Raw genomic sequence first — 13,955 nt, forward strand, 5'->3', positions numbered from 1 at the left:
GCCACCACTGTGCTGGTGGGCACTATTATTTATTGATTTATTTATGGAAGTTATAACCTATTTCCCCATTATAAAATCATCTCAAAGTGGGGTACAAACCCCCCACTAAAACACAGTAAAATCATACAACGTTGACTGCTGAAGTAGTCAAACGGGGAGAACGGTAACACAGAAGATGAACAGCTTAGAACAGGGGTGAAGAATCTCAGGTCTGGGGTCCCAATCCAACCCTTCAGGGTTTGCTGGCAGCCCCAACGCTCCAGTCCAAGCACTTGGAAGGTAGAAGTGCCTGAGGTGTATTCCTTTACCTGCCAAGAGTTTTTCTAAAAACGAAAGCATTTTTCCTTCCTGTGGGAGTAAGAGAAAGACACCCCCCTCTATCCAAGACTGCTTCAAATGACCTTGTAACAACTTTAGACCAACGGTTAACCCCTTCCCATAATCAAAATCACATACAGGGTTTGATAAAGCCAAAATGGGGCTGCTGAGAAACAAGACGGGGTATCAACAGTCTCCATGGAACCCCAAGGTTTGCAGAAGGAGTAGAAATCTTGAGGGAGGGGACCTCAACGGGGGCAACCTTGTCCCCAAAAGAGCGCAATCAGGTTTGAGCGACTCCAGTGGTCGGAGAATGCTGGCTGACTGTTGAAAGAGGACAAATGGAAAACCGAGTGTGATGGAATGGTGTATCACAGAGAAGGGCATGGCTGGCTAGTGCCCTGAACAAATGCATACCACAGGTCCCACCTGTTCCTACTGTTTCCCAGCTAGGATGGCCACTACGAATTGCTCAAAAAGAGGAAATGCATCACCAAAAAGGAGGACAAAAGAGGACACTTGATTTGCATAAAATTTGCATGTGCAAGTTTAAACGTAATTTTTATGAACAGATGCAAATTTAGAAATAAACATGATTTAAACAGACATACAGGACATCTGTAAAGTTAGCTATAGAATTCGCTTCCACAAGATATAGTGATGGCCACCAATTTGGATGGATTGGACAAATTTCTGGAGGAGAAGGCGATCTATGGCTACTAGTCCTCATGGCTAAATTCTCCCACTGTGTACACCAACTGCTGGGAACATGGGCAGGAGGGTGCTGTTGCAATCATGTCCTGCTTGTGGGTCTCCCGTGGGCAGCTGGTTGGCCACTGTGTGATTGCTGGACTAGATGGACCTTCCAGCAGGGCTCTTCTTAGGTTCTTAAAAAGAGGAAATGCATCGCCAAAAACGAGGATGAAAGAGGACACCAATTTGCATAAAATTGGCATGTGCAGTTTCATATGTAGAGATGCAAATTTGGAAATCGTTGTTATGATTTAAACAGAGATACAGGACATCTCACCAGAATGCGGGTGGCTGTGACCAGGTAACCTGTGAGCCTACCTGTTCAGTCGGCTACCTAGGTACGAACTGTGGATGACCAACACTTCTCATGGTTCTTTATTTTTAAGCTGGATTTGGACTGGGCAGCCCTTGAAATAAAACTGACGGGTGGGGAATCCCTTTCAGCCCAAGGCCCAAATTCAATTTCAGAGAAGCCCTTGGGGGCCGCACTCCAGTGGTGGGCGGGACCTAAGGCAAAGGGGCGGGCCAAAGACAAAAGGGGTGGGGCCAACAATCCCAGGATATTGCAGCTTGAAGCTCTTCCTGGCAGTCATTAAGCCACAGGAGAGGCATTTCAACCTTTTAGAATGGGGGGGAAATTGCACAAAAGCTGGGAAGCTACCCAACGATTGGTGGTAGTAGGAAGGGGGTGCGGCCAGCAGAAAGGGGCGTGGCCATATAGGGAACACCAGCAGGCTGGCATTGACCTCCCTCCCTGAAATAAAGGAAGTTCCTGTAGCAGCCCTTCATTAGAGGGCTGTCCGCTGAAAAGGAAGGCACACAGTCACCGTATAATCCCAGCTTAATCCAACTCTCTTCACTTTCTTATCGCCACCCCTTTTCTGCAGATCTGGACAACACTGTCAAACTGTCATTGGTTTGTCATAAGAGTATTTTTTAGAAACACACACAAACATGCATATATTTCTTTATGGGATGCAAAACAAGCTTTTCGCCATTTGCAATCTCCCCCCACATTTTCCCTGATCAAACATCTAACACTTGCCAGTTAGGAAGTGAAGAAAACAGAAAGATTCCCATCTGTGTGTGTAGGGTGTGTGTGTGTGTGTGTGTGTGGGGGGGTGCCTTTAACTTTCTGGGGTGTGTTTCTGTAAAATTAAAGAGTAGGTAACAGGCATGAGAGCTTGCCAAGAAATAACAGCTTCGTGCATTCTCACCATTTTGTTTTTCAGCCTTATACAGTTCCATCTGTGGGCTTTGGTTTCCCCAATCAAATAATTTATTGAGCATGCTACTCCAGATGGGTGTTGGTTTATAACTCCCATCAGTCCCAGCTAGCATAGCCAATGGTTGGGGATTATGGGAGTTGCAGTCCAGCAACATGTATCGCTGGAGTCAAAAGAGGTGTCTGGGGACACCTCTCTTGACACCTGCCAGGCTCCCTGCCCCTCCTGATTAAAAAAAAAAAGATATAAAATTACAATTAAAAATATTTTTTTCCCGGGAATCTGGCATGCTGCAAAGCGAAGTGCTGCTCTCCAACACTGTCTTTGATTTATTTATTAAATTTCTAATCTGCCCAGTGACCAATGTTATGTTTATTTGGGTTCAAAAGAGTGGTTTTTTGTTTTGGAGCTCAGAGCCATCCTCTGCTTTATATCCAAGCTCTTGGACAAGTTACTTTTCATTTCACCAGTTTGCCTTCTGGGAAATGGGTGTTTTGTGACCTACCACAGCACCCATTTTATGAATGGGCCACCCTACCCCCCGTGGCAGCCATTTTGTGAGAATGCCCCTGACACTCTCATTTTTGAAGCAAATGGAGCAACGCCGCCTGCTGTCAGACAGCAAGAACGCCCTTTTTATATTTGGGCGGTTCCAGTTTCAGGAATTTCCCGCTGTGCAGAGTCTCTGGTGGCTGGCCACTTGTAATCTCCCAAGAAAGGTTCTCCCACAGAGCAAGCATTTATAGGGCCTGTCCCCGGTGTGGGTCTTCTGATGCCTGGTCAGGTCCGAGCTTGCCCCGAAGCTCCTCCCACAGTCGGGGCATATATAGGGCTTCTCTCCCGTGTGGATTCTCTGATGTCTCACCAGGTCTGACCGCCAGCCGAAGCTTTTCCCGCAAGCCAGGCACCGGTAGGGCTTCTCCCCTGTGTGGACCCTTTCGTGGGAAATGAGGTGTGAGCTCTGGTTGAAGCGTTTCCCGCAGTCCACGCACACAAACGGTTTCTCCCCTGTGTGCGTTCGCTCATGCTTAATGAGATCTGACCCATAGATGAAGCTCTTCCCACAGGCAGAGCATTTATGCGGCTTCTCTCCCATGCGTGCTGTCCTCCCTTTGCTTTCAAGGAGTGTCCCTGCCACATGGTTCTGGATCCGCACAACATTGATTTCAGCTTCCCGCAGAGAGATCTCGCCTGGTTCTATTTGCTGGAACCTTTCTGCACCATGCCTCCTTCCCTTGTCTTCAGTCTCAGGACCTAAACCTACAAGAATAAAAGAGAAATGGGTCGGCTGGTAAGATTGCTCTGGATGGGGACAAACACACTGAAACTCACTCCATCGCCTTGGCTAAGACAACAGCTCCCTTTGGCTCCTCATCTCTCTCAACTATCATCTGGCAACAATCATTCTGGCTTGATGCAGCAACGGAAGGAGAGATGTGATGGCAGGGCCCACCCCACCGGCTCTGCTGAGACAACAGCTGCCTTCCAGCTCCTCTGTTCCTGAAACCGTTTCCGTTCCAGATGGTCATGATAAGAATGGCTATCTAAGCTGAAGATAGGTGCCCGAGTTTGCTTGTTTTCCTCTTCCCTCCTGATCCCTTGCTCCTTTTGTGTCGTTCCTTTTACACTGCAAGCCTGTGGGCAGGGACTGTTTTGTGTTTGCTATCAATATTATGTAAAGTCATTTTGGGAGGTTTTTTTGCTGAAGAGCGGGGTTTTAAAAAAACTAAGACAAAGCATTAACCAATGGAGGGAGCAATCCTATGGTTGCTAGTCAGTGGCTATACTGCCATAGGATATCTGGTTTTCTGGGAACCAACCTCAGAGCCTGCGCTCCGACGTCCGTTCCCAGAGAACTGACCTTCCCCCACTTCTGCGCTGCCTCGCAGGCAGAGCGGAACAGCCTCGTGCCCCATGCTCTCAAGAGGTATGCGGAGCAGCCAAAATAGGGCATTCCCGCAGGGTGTTCCAGGGCAGGGAGGGCAAATATGCCTCTACCACACATCCAATCTGTCATCTGGCAGCCTCCTCCCCCCGCTCAACCCTCCTGTGGCTACATAGCTGCAATCGGCTGTCTAGCCGAAAATGCAGGGCAGGAGAAGCGCGGGGGGAATGATCCCCTCGGTGCTTCTCCTGCCCTGTATAAATAATAAATACATATTGCAATGCATCATATGTAGACCAGCCTTGGAAGACCATTTGAAAACGGCACCCTACATGCAAAACATAGCAGCACGGCTGCAAACTAGGGCTGGATGCCTGAAGCATGTTATGCCAGTTTTTGAAACACTGGTGCCTTAGGGAGCACCTCACCCCTTATGAATCCAAGGCAAACCATTCAACATCACAGTAATTCAAGTCTATGCCCCAACCACTGAGGCCGAAGAAGCTGAGGTTGATCGGTTCTATGAAGACCTACAGCACCTTCTAGAACTAACACCAAAAAAAGATGTCTTCTTCATCATAGGGGATTGGAATGCTAAAGTAGGAAGTCAAGAAATCACCGGGATAACAGGCAAGCATGGCCTTGGTGTACAAAATGAAGCAGGACAAGGGCTAATACAGTTTTGCCAAGAGAACACGCTGATCATAGCAAACACTCTTTTCCAACAGCACAAGAGGCGACTCTACACATGGACATCACCAGATGGTCAATACTGAAATCAGATTGATTATGTACTATGCAGACAAAGATGGAGAAGCTCTATACAGCCAGTAAAAACAAGCCCTGGAGCTGACTGTGGCTCAGATCATGAGCTTCTTGTTGCAAAATTTCGGCTTAAATTGAAGAACGTAGGGAAAACCACTAAACCATTCAGGTATGACCTAAATCATATCCCTTATGAATATACAGTGGAGGTGATGAATAGATTTCAGGGATTAGACCTGATAGACAGAGTGCCTGAGGAACTATGGATGGAGATCCGTAACATTGTTCAGGAGGCAGCAACTCAATCCATCCCAAAGAAAAAAAAATGCAAGAAAGCAAAGTGGCTGTCTGATGAGGCTTTACAAGTAGCTGAGGAAAGAAGGGAAGCGAAAAGCAAGAGAGAAAGGGGAAGATATATCCAACTGAATGCAGAGTTCCAGAGAATAGCAAGGAGAGACAAGAAGGCCTTCTTAAATGAACAATGCAAAGAAATCGAGGAAGACAATAGAATGGGAAAGACTAGAAATCTTTTCAAGAAAATCGGAGATCTCAAGGGAACGTTTTGTACAAAGACGGGCATGATAAAGGACAAAGAAGGCAGGGACCTAACAGAAGCAGATGAGATTAAGAAGAGGTGGAAAGAATACACAGAAGAACTATACAGGGAAGATCTGAATGTCCCTGATAGCCATGATAGTGCGGTCACTGAACTTGAGCTGGACATCCTCGAGAGTGAAGTCAAGTGGGCCTTAGCAAGCATTACTAACAACAAAGCTAGCGGAGATGACAGTATTCCAGCTGAGCTACTTAAAATCCTAAAAGATGAAGCTGTTAAAGTGCTGCACTCGATATGCCAACAAATTTGGAACACTCAACAGTGGCCACAAGACTGGAAAAGGTCAGTTTACATTCCAATTCCAAAGAAGGGCAATGCCAAAGAGTGTTCAAACTACCGTACAATTGCGCTCATTTCACATTCCAGCAAGGTGATGCTCAAAATCCAGAAGTTAGGCTTCAGCAGTATGTGAACCGAGAACTACCGGAAGTACAAGCTGGGTTTCGAAGAGGCAGAGGAACTAGAGATCAAATCGCCAACATTCGCGGGATCATGGAGAAAGCAAGAGAATTCCAGAAAAGCGTGTATTTCTGCTTCATTGACTACACTAAAGCCTTTGATTGTGTGGATCACAACAAACTGTGTCAAATTCTGAAAGAGATGGGAGTACCAGATCACCTTGCCTGTCTCCTGAGAAACCTGTATGAGGGTCAAGAAGCAACAGTAAGAACCGGACATGGAACAACCGACTGATTCAAAATTGGGAAAGGAGTACGACAAGGCTGCATATTGTTGCCCTGCTTATTTAACTTATATGCAGAGTACATCATGAGAAACGCCGGGTTGGATGAATCACAGGTCAGAATTAAGATTGCCAGGAGAATTATCAACAACCTCAGATATGCAGACCATACCACCCTAATGGCAGATAGCGAAGAGGATCTAAAGAGCCTCTTGTTGAGGGTGAAAGTGGAGAGTGCAAAAGCTGGTTTGAAACTCAACATTAAAAAAACTAAGATCATCTGGCCCCATCACTTCCTGGCACATAGAAGGGGAAGAAATGGAAGCAGTGACAGATTTTATTTTCTTGGGCTCCAAGATCACCGCAGACGGTGACTGTAGCCATGAAATTAAAAGACGCTTGCTCCTTGAGAGGAAAGCTACGGCAAACCTAGATAGCATAGTAAGAAGCAGAGACATCACCTTGCTGACAAAGGTCCGTATAATCAAAGCTATGGTTTTCTCAGTAGTAATGTATGGCTGTGAGAGCTGGACTGTAAGGAAGGCTGAGCGCCGAAGAATTGATGCTTTCGAACTGTGGTGCTGGAGAAGACTCTTACGAGTCCCCTGGACTGCAAGGAGGTCAAACCAGTCCATACTAAAGGAAATCAACCCTGAGTGCTCATTGGAAGGACAGATACTGAAGCTGAAGCTCAAATATTTTGGCCACCTAATGCGAAGAGAAAACTCCCTGGAAAAGACCCTGATGCTGGGAAAGATTGAAGGCAAAAGGAGAAGGGGATGGCAGAGGATGAGATAGCCTCACCGATGCAATGAATATGAATTTGAACACACTCAGAGAGAGAGCGGAGGACAGGAAGGCCTGGCGTGCTGTGGTCCATGGGGTCACGAAGAGTCGGACATGACTTAACGACTGGACAACACCCCTTATGTCCCTGCAATCTTCAGAAAGGGCTCTTCTGGGGGTGCCACATGGTCTGGAGGTTTGCCTCAGGAGCATATGCTGTAGAACAGTTATTATCCCTGCACCCACTAGGGATGTACGAATCCCATGCCTGCCAGTCTGGGGGGCGGGGTCTGCAGGGGGGGAGGCGATCCGTTCCTCCCCCCGGAATCCTTGCCAGCCAGCTCTGCTCCGCAGCGATTCCACGGAGCCTCAATTTACGGCTGCATTTACCTTAAACTAAGGCCTTTACAGCTGCAAATAGCGTCCTGGATGCCATTTGCATCTGCAGTCAGTCCCCCTCAGCCAGTGATACAGCATGGCAGCCATATCGCTGGCAATCCGGAGCCAGAGGATCCGGCCAAAGAGGATTCCGCAGGGAGGCGGAGGTAAGTCTTCTGTTCCACCACGGACTCTGGGGGGCTGGATTCTTTAGAATCCGGCCTCATTGGAGTCCGTGATGGAATTCTCCGCCATCCCTAGCACCCATCCTCTGGAACGCATTATCAATTGACTTTAGACAGGCCCCCACAGTTCTGACATTCTGTCGTCTCCTCAAGACACATCTCTTCACACAGGCTTTCCCTGAACTGTGCCCCGGCCAGATACAGTCTGCAGTATACTGCAGAGTTATATAGTTTTATCACTAATCAGTCATTCTTGATAATTGTACTGTTCTGTTGCTGTGTTTCATTGTTAAGATTTCAGTTGTAATGATATTGCATGGTCCCCACTCTGATAACTTTGTGGAAAGCAATATATTCATTTGTATGATAGATAGATTAGATAGAATAGATAGATAGATAGATAGATAGATAGATAGATAGATAGATAGATAACTGTAAGCTCCCTGGGGCAGGGCACTATCCTGTTGTGTTCTGTGAAGTACCATGCCATGTACACAAAATAAACAATAACAGGTTTCCAGTACATTACGTTGTTTAGGCACACATCCTTTGGCATCCCTGCAGTGAGCTGGGAGGTGATCCTATCTAAAGTCCCTTCCAACCCTAAAATTCTACGATTCAATGATCCTGACCTTGCAGGTGGTTCTCCCCAGCACACTCCAGCTTGGCTTCCCTGTAGATGGGTCTCCTTTGCTCTGGGTGTTGCCGAGCAATCTCTTCCTCAGGGAAACCCACAACCACCTTCTCATATGGTTTTGACTCCTGAAGAAACAGACAGGATTTCTTTTGAGACAATGGGGGGGGGGGATGACCCAGAGGATAAATGCTACGTTCTTAACAACAAAGACACCCCCCCCCACCCCGGACAATAGAGAACTTCTAAAGGTCACTAACATATTACAAAATCTCAGGATTGCAACCAATCACAAGCTCAATATGAGCCAGCATTGTGGTGCAGCTGCAAAAAAGGTGAGTGTGATTTTAGGCTGCACGAATACAACCATCGTTTCCAAGTCACAGGAAGCAATGGTTCCACTTTATTCTGTGCCAGTCAGACTCAGCTGGAACTCTGCATCCAGCTGTGGATGCCACACTTTACAAAGAGTGTAGACAAATTGAAACAGGTTGAGAGGAGAGCAAGGAAAATGGCCAGGGGAATGGAAAACAAGTGCTATGAGAAAAGAATGAAGGAACTGGGTGAGTTTAGCCTGGAGAATGATGACTTCCTGGAACCTCCATGTTTAGGGGAAGTATACCTGCATGATCTGCTGTAACTGATCATGGCTCCAGTTATGCCTTGCAGGAAGCAGGGGACAGGGGCAGACAACAGGGGCAGTTAGAAAACGAGCAAAAGAAATGGCACCTGCCTTGTCTTCTGCCACAACCGAGAGATTCAAAGGTATACAAACGTCCTCTGGCTTTCAATCCAACAACCATACCTGAAAGGAGCCCGCAGGAACACTGTCTCACCTGTTGCTCCAGCTTCTCCGCATTTTGTCGCCTCCGCAGGAAGTCCTCCGCCAGGCCCACTGCTTGGGAGCAGGTCACTGGCCCCTCTTCTCTGACCCAGCTCTGCATTTCCTGAGGGAGGAAGGTCAGGAACTGCTCCAGGGTCACCAGCTCAAGGATCTGCTCTTTGGTCCGCCGCTCCGGCTCCAGCCACTGACGGCAAAGCTGCTGGAGTCGGCTGCAGGCCTCCCTCGGCCCCTCGGCCTCCTCGTAGACGAGCTGCCGAAAGTGCTGGCGGTTGGCTTCTGTTCTGGCAAACTCCCCACAATCCCCTTTGTCTCCGGAGTCCATTTTGCAACGGGCTTGATGGGCATCCCCGCTGTGTCCTGGGAGGAGTGGCATGCTCCTCTCCTCTCGAGGCCTCCAACCGTTCCCAGCTGTGCCCAGAAAGGAGGCTGGAAACGCCTTCCCCTCATCCTGGGAGGTGGATTCCCACAGTTGTGGGTTCTCACGATCTGAGCGAGGGGACCACACTGCCTTCAGGAACTCCTGCCATTGAGCATCCCAGTGAACAGGAAGGCTTTCCTCCACTTCCCGTTTCACCTGCTGTGGTGTGGCCCACCTCAGGAACTCCCTTAGGCTCTTGGCCCCAATAATGTGAGGGGGTTTCCCTGCTCCTTCCAGTCGATCGGGTCCCGCCGGGTCCAGTTTCTCTGCTTTAATTCCCAGGACCTTGAAGCCTGGGCAAACGGACACCGCTCCCCTTTCCTCTGTGGCCATTTTCCTGGCATGGAAGAGCGAAATTCCCTGCCTGAGACAGAAGGAGAGCCAGAAAGATTAGAGCAGCGGGAAATTTTGTGATTCAGAGTTTTCCAGAAAACTCACCTCACTGGCTAGGGCTAAACCAGAGCTGGGCAGAAGGTAGATCAGCATCTATTGGGAGATCTCTGGGTGATTTATAGAGAGTGCTGGCTATTGGGCAGGATAGAACTATAATAAATGGAATAAAATGAAATAAAATGTGCAGATCGGCAAGGATTTCTGACCCCCAAATGTTTAATAGCATCAACAAAATGACCCTCGCCACTCCAGTCCTATATTAGACTGCTGAAATGAAGAAGAAAGCGTGAGGAAAGAACCAGGAGTGGATATTTGTGCTCAGTTCCAGTGGTCAAAACGAATTCTTGGGGCTCAGAATTCTTGAATTCAATGTGTGTGTGTGTGTGTGTGTGTGTGTGTTTTGCACCAGTCTCTGTTTGGTGGATTCTAGTAAAAAAATTATGTAGATTCCACAAGCCGCATGCTGTGCTGGTGGGTTTCCCGTGGGCAGTTCGTCGGCCACTGTGTGAACAGAACGCAGTCTGATCCAGTGGGGTCTTCTTATGTTCTCAAGCCTGAAGTCCACCAAGGCTTGTGTTACACCGCACAGGCAATGAAATGCAAAAGGCAGAGCCTGTGACAATTCAGTTCAACCCCAGATGTACTTAAAATAAGCCCAAGGATTGTTCACAAAAGCAGTAATTTGCACTAACACAATATTCTACTGTGATTGCACATGGGTGGAAATGAAAATATTTCCCCCTGTAAGATATGTAGTTTAAAATACCTGCAGAAATACAAGAAATTCGGGCTGCAATCCTTAACACACTTATTTGGGGATTAATTCTCACTGAACACAGTGGAGTTTATTCTTGAGTAAACATGTACAAGATTTCACCATTGGAATTCAACTATATTTCCTGTAGTTTAAATAAGGACAAAGGCTTTCTTTAATCACTCCTGCTAAATATGTTAATTGGCTTACCATTGCAATGATGTCTGTCCTATCACCCAACAATGGCAAATGTTAAGGTAATTATCAAGATCTGGATTTTTTTACATTTCAACTCCCTCTGACAACACAGTTTATATCTCCCCCATCCCCCCAGCTCCTCACACAAGTGTATATAAATCTGCCAATTTGAGGGTGACACTTCACACATATGAAAGCTTACGCCAAAATAAATGTGTCTTTATGGTGCAACAAGAGTCTTTGTTGTTTTCGCTGCAAGAAGCTAACATAGCTACTCCTCTGGAAAAACCCTATGCACATTTACTCAGAGGTAAATCCCATTGCTTTCAATAGACCTACCCCGGAGAAAGTCTGTTTAAGAGAGCAGTCTTGCGGTAAGACCACACTGGGAAGGTCACTGGTTTTTAAAATTGGTTTTGCATTGTATGAATTCATACAGATGGAGTTTTTTTGTAAGTACAATCCTAGCTTTGTGGATGCAACATCAGCCACTCACCTGTCAGCCTTCTGCAAGATTCTAAAGCCAGAGTGGGGAGGAGTTTAGCCCCAGGAAGTTGTCTTCATTATTTACTCCCCCCCCCTCCAAATTTCTAGGACCACTCTAGGAAATTAAGCTCAGCCAATTTAACCCTTTGAAGTAGCAATAGAAAAGTAATAAGCAGAGATAAGGAATATTCTAAATTCCATACAAAAATAAAATAAAATAAAAAAGATCCTAAATTCCCTCCTGAGAGAGATATGGCCGACCCCATCTCCGGTGGCCTTTAAAAAGGTTTTTTTAAACTCCTCAGTTCTCCCTGGCTTTTAACTTAATTTTTGTGAAATGGTATTCACTGGTGATGAATATTTTTAATTTGTATTTTATTGTAACCGATTTTACCTTAAATTGTTTATATTTAATGCAACTTTATTACTACATTTGTTGACTTGTATTGTTTTTATGTTGCAAGTCAGGGTTGGGCAGAAAGTAGATGTCCAGATGTTTTGGACTTCAACTCCCAGCATTCCTGAACATTAGCTTATGCTGGCAGAGGCTTCTGGAAGTTGAAGCCCAAAACATCTGGAGCTCTATCTTCTGTTCACCCTTGGGAAGATCGTGGTCTTGAAAGGTGGCTAAGAAATGGATTAAAAGGAGGATGGGCAACATGGGGCAGTCCAGATGTTTTGGACTATAACTCCCATAATCCCGGACCATTGGCTATGCTGGCAAGGGCTGATGGGAGTTTTATGCCAAAACATCTGGGGGGGGGCTCAATAATAAATAAATAAAATCCTGAAAATAGTATTAGCATCTTTATTAGAACCAACCAAAATGTTACAAAGGACTGAGCTATTTTCATCAGTTTTCAGCCCATCCTGAAAAGATATTCTCTTGAGGTCTCGCTCAAACCTCTATGCTCAAGGGCAGTGCAGAAAATGACAACATGATCAAGGGACTGGAGCAGCTTCCCTATGAGGAAAGGTTACAATGCCTGGGTCTGTTTGGAAAAAAAGGCGAGTGAGGGGAGACATGGTAGAGGTGTACAAAATTATGCATGGTGTGGAGAAAGTGGATAGGAAATGTCTTCCTCTCTCATAATCCTAGAAGCCAATGGGGTCATCCCTTGAAACTGAATGGTGGGAGATTCAGGACATATAAAAAGCAGGACTTCTTAAGATCACAAGAAGAGCTGTGCTGGATCAGACCAAGGGTCCATCTAGTCCAGCATTCTGTTCACACAGTGGCCAGCGAGTTGCCCATGGGAAACCCACAGCCACACAGCACATAGTTAAACTATGGAATTCACTTCCACAAGATGTAATGATGGCCCTCTGTTTGGACGGTTTAAAAGGGGATTGGACAAATTCTTGGAGGATGGGGCTATCAATGGCTTCTAGTTGTGATGGCTATATATTATCTCCAGTATCAGAAACAGTCTGCCTATGTACTCCAGTTGCTGGGGACCATAGGCAGGAGGGTGCTGTTGTACTCACGTCCTGCTTGTGGGTTTCCCATTGAGACATCTGGTTGGCCACTCTGTGAACAGAATGCTGGATTAGATAGATCCTTTGTCTGCTCCAGCATGGCTCTTATATTCTTAATACCAGTTAGCGAGCAGCAACAGGAAAGGGTTATTACTGTCGTTATATATTTACTCAGTGTGCAATCCTATTTATTTATTTATTTATTTATTATTAAAGTTATTAATCGCCCATCTGGCTGGTCACCCAGCCACTCTGGGAGATGTACAGCATATAATAAAACAGTTTAAAACAATAAAATTCTACAATAAAAACGTTTTCTAAAATATCCTAACCCACCCCAAATGCCTGCCTGAACAACCACGTTTTTAATGCACGGCGGAAGCTCATTAAAGAGGGGGCATGTCGGAGTTCCCTAGGGAGGGAGTACCACAGAGTGCGGGCCAACACAGAAAAGGCCCTCTCCCTCGTCTCCACCAGTCTAGCGGTTCTGGCTGATGGGACAGAGAGAAGGCCATCCGAGGCTGATCTTATTAAGTGGCCTGTCTGGCAAACCTGGCCTGTCTGGCAAACCATATGATCCTATGCATATTTAGACAAAAAAAAAAAAAAGTCCTACAACTCCCAGCCTGCTGACTGGGGAATGCTGGAAGTTGTAGCACTGTTTTTCGGCCTAAACATGCATAGGATTGCACTCCTAATAACTTAGTTAATTTTTCTCCCACCTTTCCATCGAAACCTGGCACTAACGGAAGCTAACCATAAAATGCAAATTAAAAACGAAATCTTAATTAAGACATAATGCACACACACAAAAATTTAAAGCACAATTAAATTTAAATAAAAATTTAAAAACTGTTTGTATTGATATACATCGCCCAGAGTGGCCAGGTGACTGGCCAGATGGGCGATCAAGAAAATAAATAAATAAATAAATAAATAAATTTAAATTTAAATAAAGAGAAAGAAACAAAACCCGACCAATTAAACACACAAAGACACACACACACACCCGTCAGCAACAGACCAGTTTATATACCGAAAAGCCTCTTGAGCTGCACGCTTGGTTATTCTATAGGGCTTAGTTGTAGCAGCCAGGCATGAACTGTTTTGGCGTCGTCCTAAGGGTTAAATCCACCTGCTGCGCCCAGGTTCCTC

General features: G+C 46.1%; 1 protein-coding gene across 1 annotated transcript; it reads right to left on the bottom strand.

Annotated features, from left to right (window-relative positions):
• Positions 1–846: 846 nt before the first annotated feature.
• On the bottom strand, positions 847–11,363 carry LOC146356119 (uncharacterized). The gene is made up of 4 exons (XM_084831714.1): positions 11,332–11,363; positions 9,065–9,854; positions 8,227–8,356; positions 847–3,557 (listed from the first exon to the last, which is right to left on the bottom strand). Exons 2-4 carry the CDS (start codon positions 9,821–9,823, stop codon positions 2,956–2,958), a joined length of 1,491 nt encoding a protein of 496 aa, XP_084687840.1. The 5' UTR covers positions 9,824–9,854; positions 11,332–11,363; the 3' UTR covers positions 847–2,955.
• Positions 11,364–13,955: the final 2,592 nt, after the last annotated feature.

Source organism: Heloderma suspectum, chromosome 2, assembly GCF_057233095.1.
Source record: "Heloderma suspectum isolate Gila_16-S chromosome 2, 16-S_ref, whole genome shotgun sequence".
NCBI lineage: Eukaryota > Metazoa > Chordata > Lepidosauria > Squamata > Helodermatidae > Heloderma > Heloderma suspectum.

What these genes read in the sequence shown, in the direction of transcription:
- LOC146356119 (XM_084831714.1), bottom strand. Translation starts at nt 9,823, where the DNA reads ATGGCCACAGAGGAAAGGGGAGCGGTGTCCGTTTGCCCAGGCTTCAAG. An exon ending in CGGAGAAGCTGGAGCAACAG is followed by an intron (nt 8,357 to 9,064) that starts GTGAGACAGTGT and finishes CTGTTTCTTCAG; the next exon opens with GAGTCAAAACCATATGAGAA. An exon ending in TGGGGAGAACCACCTGCAAG is followed by an intron (nt 3,558 to 8,226) that starts GTCAGGATCATT and finishes TTATTCTTGTAG; the next exon opens with GTTTAGGTCCTGAGACTGAA.